Source organism: Nycticebus coucang, chromosome 12, assembly GCF_027406575.1.
Source record: "Nycticebus coucang isolate mNycCou1 chromosome 12, mNycCou1.pri, whole genome shotgun sequence".
Taxonomy (NCBI): Eukaryota; Metazoa; Chordata; class Mammalia; order Primates; family Lorisidae; genus Nycticebus; species Nycticebus coucang.
In genome coordinates, this window is record NC_069791.1 from 50,104,949 (window position 1) to 50,112,469 (window position 7,521).

General features: G+C 36.0%; 1 protein-coding gene across 1 annotated transcript; it reads right to left on the reverse strand.

The window, feature by feature from the left end:
* CLEC1B (C-type lectin domain family 1 member B) lies at positions 1–6,782 on the reverse strand. Its single transcript, XM_053556778.1, has 6 exons — positions 6,607–6,782; positions 5,922–6,020; positions 4,804–4,914; positions 4,500–4,651; positions 2,807–2,913; positions 1–522 (listed from the first exon to the last, which is right to left on the reverse strand). The coding sequence occupies exons 1-6, from the start codon at positions 6,668–6,670 to the stop codon at positions 378–380; spliced, it is 678 nt and encodes a 225-aa protein (XP_053412753.1). The 5' UTR covers positions 6,671–6,782; the 3' UTR covers positions 1–377.
* Positions 6,783–7,521: the final 739 nt, after the last annotated feature.

The following is a 7,521-nucleotide window of genomic DNA, read 5'->3' on the forward strand; positions in this document are numbered from 1 at the left end:
GATATTTTGTACAACTTAAGTCAATTAAGCCCTAACATTTCTTGTCCTGATTTTAATTATATATATATATACACACATATATATCAGAAGATGCAGTGAATCATACTATGTTCATATAAGTAGGAACAAAAAACAAGAACAAAGAAAACTGATGGAAAATAGAATAATTGGGAAGCAAATGATTAACTCACATCTTGGCTTTTGGATGTTCAAAGAATTAACTGGGTAAGTGGTTTTGATAGCAAAGATAATACAAAAACTGACTCCAAGGAGAAGAAAGAGTTAAATAAGCAATTTTATGGCTAGGGATTTCCTCATCCAGATGTTTTATTGTGCATTCATGCATTTGTCTGTGATATCCTGTCTATCTCTTTGCATTAAAGTAGTTGATCCAGGTTTACCCTGCCAGCCTTCTTCTCACACATTAAATAATGTTTGTTCTTACACGAAGTAGGGTGGATTTTCCCATTATGAAAATAAGCACAATTCATATTTTCTCTTCCATCTTCAGAAAGCACAGACCTATAAATGGAAAAGGCAGAATAAATTCCTTTGAAATAAACAAGCAGTAATCAAACTCTGTGTATAGTATTTTGTTACCCAAAGTGGAGACTATGAGAAAAAAAGTAAAAAAAGAAATACATTCTCATTGTTGAGAAACTTCTAATCTTCCCAGAAGTACAAGGCATATACATTTTTTTAAAAGCTCAATAGCAACTTTATATAGCATAAGATTAAGGCGCAAAGTAATAGTGGGTACAATAAGAGTCCACAGGAATGAGGGGATATGGCTCTGAAATGAGGAGAAAAGGCTTTATCTACAAATCAGACTTTAATTCAATATGGAAGAAAGAGCAAGATTTAGATAAACAGAGAGGAGATTGGAGGGCAAATAGCTGCACAGGATGGAAATAAGCTCAGGGAAAATTAAGTTGATTAAATATTCTTGAACTGAGAATTTATGTAACAGGATGGTAAATCCAAAGCAGAACACCATATTGTAATTGCCTTTGAATTTGTCTATATCCCCTACGAGACTGATTCCAATGACAATACAAGAAATATATGCTTATTTCTTTATTTGTCAAATATCTATAGAACAGTGGAATGCCAAGTACATGCCAAGGCTGAGAATAGATTGGTAAAAAAAAAAAAAAAGAAAGAAAGAAAAGAAAAGAAACAAGGTTGTTCAGATGTGGTGATTCACACTTACAATCCCAGCACTTTGGGTGGCAGAGGTAGGAGGATTGCTTTAGGCCAAAAGTTTGACATTAACCTAGGCAGCAAAGTGTGACCCCATCTCTTCAGAAAATGAGAAAAATTAGCCAGGCATGGCTGTGTGCCTGTAGTCCCAGTTGTTTGGGAGACTGAAGCAGGAGGATTGCTTGATCCTAGGAATTAAGACTGAAATGAGCTGTGATGGTGTCACTGCACTCTAGCCTGGGAAATTGAGCAACACCCTTTTTAAACAAAAAAAAGAAAGAAAGAAAGAAAGACAAGGTTTTTGCTGTTGGAGACTTACGTAACAGTGGGGGTTATTGTATGAAGGCCACAAATAAATACACAACAACATTTCAGACAACGTTTAAAATATATGAGAAAGCAAAACAGAGCGATAGACTGTGGATGAGGGCTGAAGGAAGGCTAGTTTAGTTTAGGTGATTAGACGTGGCCTCACTGAAGAAGTGATGTTTCTACAGAGACTGGAGTCACAAAGTGGAGCCAACCAGGGAGTTATGGAGACAGAGCTTTCAGGAGAAGGAAGCAGTGAGAGTACCAAGTTGTAGGACAACAACGTAACTCTGATTTGTTGAAAGAAGAGAGAGAATGCCAATTTTTCCACTATCCTGTGAATGAGGCAGCGAGTGGTGGGTGTTAAGGTCCAAGGTCTGTGAAGACACTTGCTTATAGTTGTGGTATCATGGGCTCCCACCTAAATCGCAAATACTTAATACATACTTGCTGAATATCTTAATAATTTAGGTAATTATTAGATTGTGTACAAGTTTTAGGTATCAGTTTAAGTGTTTTTTTTTCTTTTTTTTTATTGTTGGGGATTCATGGAGGGCACAATAAACCAGGTTACACTGATTGTATTTGTTAGGCAAAGTCCCTCTTGCAATCGTGTCTTGCCCCCAAAAGGTGTGGCACACACCAAGGCCCCACCCCCTCCCTCCTTCCTTCTCTCTGTTCTTCCTTTCTCCAGTATCAGTTTAAATTTTTATTGGAGAAAGATTTCAGCTTTGATATACAATGACTAGAGACTGGACAGCTGTAGTAAACGACTTAACTCTTAACGTGATTGGCCCCCTTTCCAGCATTGTCCATTTCATGGACGTTGGAACTCTCTTGTAAACTACAGTATACCTACTTCTTGGAGTGGATAGAAGAATAGGCAAAGTCAAAGTAATAATTTTCAGCCATAAAATAATGCAGGTGAGGAAAGAATCAGAGCCAATTAAACACACACACACACACGCACACACACACACACGCATGCACGGACATATGATCTTCCAGTGGTAAAGCTGAATATAGGAATGAGTGGGAAAATATTGAGAAAAAGGTGGATTGTGGCTTGGATAAAGTATGGAAGAATGGGAGAAAGGAGAAAGTGGATTTGTCTTCTAACCAGTGTTCTCTGGCTAGAAGTAGGGTGTAAGTGATTCAGCTGCTGCTTATATAACACAGAGCAGGGTAGAGAGACACTGCCCAGATTTTAAGTAACTTGTACTCAAGTGGAAAGAGGATCTCAGGAATATAAATATCTAGTAGTATCTTTTATTCTGAGTGTCCAGTGACTTACATATTTTTGGAGAGAACCAAGCCATCTTCCCACATCCAGGTCCCATTAGAGTTCTGGCGAGATAATCCAATCCAACGAATTAAACCAGTCCTACCTTTCAGGTATTCCTACGGAGGACATACATACAAATACAATGGTCAGAACGCCTCCCCTCCACGATGACATAAAGACAAGGCTTCATGATAAGACTCTTGGCAAAAAGAAAAGTTGGGTTATAAGTATATATTAATATTTGATGGTTTGATATTTAAAATTGTACCAAGTTGACTTGATTTAGAATTTTAAAAAACAATAAGACACAGGAAAACTTGTACACAAAATAGTTAATATTATAATCTTATGTGTTTGTAATACATACTTATATCTTAACTCAGTCAAAGATTAGACTCCCAAATAGACTACAAATATGATTTGATAAATGGTAAACAACTATAGAAGAAAACAAAAAGAAATGCATTGTTGACAAGCTTTATATCCCCTAGATTTAAGATCTACTTGCTTTTGTTTTATTGCTTATGTTACCTATAAAATCTTATAAATAGGTAAGTATTAATTTGTTTAAGTTGATTGCATGAAAGAGAGGTATTTGATATCTTTCTCAAAAAGATTTATAAAAAACATACATTTACCTTTCCTGATTTTTTTTGTACTTAGCAATCATCACTATTTATCATACTTTTTTGTTTTGTTCTTTGCCTGTTGCTCTGACTAGGATATAAGTGCCTTGATGGTAAAGATTTTTTTTGTTTGTTTTATTATCAATATAGATCCAGGTCCTGAAATAGTCCCAACACGTATTTGTTGACTTAATGGATGAATCAGTCAATCAATCAATTTCTGGGCAACAAAATTAAAAGAAGTCCAAATGCTCATATATTCTCATCCTTGCCAGAATAACAAGTGAGAATACATTCTTGGCAAATTAAAAAGTGACTTGTGCTTCTAGATGAACATATGAGACTCAGAATGGCATTGCACAAGCAATATTGTGTGAAAAATCTCTTTTCTTTTGACTACTTATTTCTTGAAGCTCAAACCACTGATACACTTTCTGTTAATTTCTCATTTGTTCTTTAAAATATTCCGTATTACATACTTTGCTGTAGAAACTGACAGATAAATTCTACCTGAAATTCTGTCTGAAATTAAACTATTCTTTATTTCTGAAATGTTACATTATTTCTTTTAGTTACAAATCTTCAGCTTGGCATCAGCCTAGAGTAGTGAGATTTAGGACATGCTTATTATATGTCTCCAATTAATCTTTCTGTAATGGAGTGACATTTTAGGGAATTCGTCTATTTTGCCTTAGTGGAAAGAAGACTTCATTTTTTTATGTGAATATTTTCACTATAAGTCTGAGCCCACAAAAGAGCAAGTAGATGGTACAACAGATTAGAATGGCAGGGGATACAAATGATCATGAACATCACTGGGCTGACTCTTCCAGTCTGACCCCCATGTACTGTAGCTCTCAGGAAGGTACAAGTCAATTATAGCAGCTCTGTACACCATGACTGGATTGAGTATTTGAGCTCTGTCATTCTTATTAAATTTGATAAGGTTGTTAGATTAGCATAAGCTGAAAGACATAAGAAAGATGTTTTAAAAACCCCAAACAAAAAAGATCAAATGATACATTTAAAAATTTTCTCCCTATGTCTGTAAAATAATTCACATAGGATCTCCTTACCAGAATGTTCTGATTGGCAATCTTCACGAGAATAGCGTTCTTGTCAGTGCAATACTGCTTACTTTCTTCCCATGTCAAGTTGTGCCTGAAGAATCCATAGCAACTATCTCCATAATATCTCCAATTTGGTTCACATGGGCTGCATTTATGGCCTTAAGGAGAAACCAAGCACAAAATCCCTTTCATTCTCTGGGATTACATTTTCCCAATTCCTATTTCCTGCAGATCTCAAGGCTCTTCCAGTTACTATCACAGAAGTACTTGAGGAGTTGGGAAGATGAAGAGATTACCAAACCATACTTACTTTTTGGTTCTGATTGTTTGGATAAATTTTGGCAGAAGTTCTTTGCTAATTGTTGTAGAGCTCCTGATAGATGTTCATTTTCAGTTCGTAGGTAATTTTGCTGTGTGACAGCTAGATGTAAAAATTAGACAATAACAATTCATCATCAGCATTATAAGGAAGATGCAAGGATCCTTCAATGAACTTTCATGTTAGTAGAATTACCAATATGTAGAGTTTACTAGACACACGTGAGTAAATGAGAGCTGAAAAGGGGTAAGGGAGAAAAGGAATAAGAGAACAAATTAATAAATATACAAAAATAAAACCTGAGGGTCATCTCACACAATAAGTGAACTATTTGAAGGAAACAATAAAATAAGACAAGCCCAAGACCCAATAACCCGCCCATTCCCTTAAATACAGATTTTTGTGCTTTGACAGTCCCATGAATACAGATTTCTCAGCAGAGTTCATAAAGGTGAATGACCTCTGTTATTTTCTGTTCTTTACGTAATGCAAAGATATTTATTCATTTAAAAATGTGTTGATTTCTTGTTATGTTTAAAGTTCTTATGATATTTGGGTAAATAAAAGATGGGGAATGAAAGACTCTAAAATAGCCTATGAAAAATAAACAACCCCACAGACTACAATGTGACATCGGAAGGCCATGAGACTTACAGGAAAAATAAAACCTAAGATTTCAGTAAACAAAATGAGGAGGACATTTTAGGTAGAGAGAATAAAATGAGCAAAATTTCAGACAAGGTGACACAGGATTTATTTATGAAATTGAGAAAACTTCACTTTGGCTGGGTTTTAGGATATGTAACATATAGGAGAGGAAAAAAATTGTTCAATAAGATAGTTTTGATTCATACTTAAAGGAGAATTTAAAGACCAGTTTTAAATCTTAAAACTCATTTTTAATTTATAAAAAAAATTCAAAGTGATTTTAATCAGAAGGGAAAGGTCGGAGCTCTCCTTTATTGAGACTATCTTGACAGCTATATATAGAACAATTGAAATAGTGATGAATAGATAAATAGTGACAATTAAGAGGCTCAGTGGGATTCACCGTGATTCATAAGTATTGCCTTCCTCAATCAAATCTTTGGCACAGAGTCAATACTTACATATAATCCCCAGAGCCACCATGCTGACGACCATCCCCATGCACACGACCAGCAGAATCAAAGCCACCACACGCCACCAGGAGGAGGAAGCAGACTCGACTGTAAGCATACAGTAAAGATGTTTAGGAGCAGCCAGTGTGGTTGAGCTCTGACAGGGTCACATCCGCCTCTGCCTTCTTGGGATTTTCCACGTCATCTAAACAGCTTCATTGGATTGGCAGATCTCACCTGTGACCTCTCCTGCCTTGGGGACCATGAATCAGCACCACCCACTGCCATATCACACATCCATCCTCACCCCACGTGGACTTTCCTTCTGTAAACCAAAACGTAGCTAACTGTTCAGGCTTTGTGGGCCTACCCCCATAAATAATGGACAATCAAACCATTTGCTGACATTTGAGAAAATGGAGCTTCCAAATGCTCTCTCCCCTTATCCCTTTGCTTCTATGCCCTTCAGCATTAAACTCTAAGAGCCTTAACATTCCCTGCTCATATTTTTTAAAAATATTCTATATAAATCTATATGAGCCTTTGTAGACACCACTCAGATGTTGCAGAGAAAGAACATCATTCAGGAAAAAAACAAACAAAAAAAAACTACGTGTTATCACTAGTAGAAAAAAAGAATATAGGATTGACCCATTTCACTAATTTCCAGATTGCTGGCTCTGGACATCCTTACCTGAGGAGAGACCTGGCTTTTGAGTTTTAACATTTAAGGCGACGTATCCATCTTCATCCTGCATGGCTGCCTTTGTACTGCAAGTCAGCTCAGGGTTCAGTGATTTTACAAAATGTGGTGTCCGCACTTACAATTTCAATATCTGCCGGTGTGTGATCCTCCTTTCTTTGGTAGGGAAGAACCATGTGAGTAGAGACACATATTTTTTTTTGCTTTGTGTTTTCCAGGAAGCCCTTTTATAGCTGCTCAGAGATACATGAACCTTGAGTTCAAAAACAAAAATAATAACTTGTGGTAAAGGAATAGATAGGGCATTTGTTTCCTGTTTCCTTCAACTGTGAATAAAGGGATATTCCCCTTATGTGTGTCCTTTTAAAGAACAAAAGTTCATGTTTCATCTCACTCTAGAAGAATCTAAATCATAGTGTTCAAATGAAGTGATTTCTGATGAAAATTCATGTCTAAAACATCAGCAGATACAGTCTATCCCATCGTGAGGGACAAGGAGCTGGTCTAAAATAATGGATCTGAAACGAGGCTAAATTAGATTTTCATGGTCTTGTATTAAAGAGACTACTCCTAATTATGACCTAGAATCTATCCAGATCTTATATCTTTAATAAGTCAAATTGTCACAAATTTGTGGGCTTCACATAAGGCAAGCTGCAGATCGCTTAGGTTTAGGAATTAAAAGAAAGCAATCACATGAGGTAAAATAATACAGAGTTAGTAACTTTACGTATTGCCCTGCAGTAATGCTTGCACTTTAAAGTGAATTTCCTGAAATGGACATATCTTAATTGGATAAAATTATTTAATTCAAACATAATGGTGCTTGGATGAAGAACTCTTTGAGAAAGAATGGTTTCCCACTGCACTTTATATCCTAATACAATATGTAATCCACACATTTAA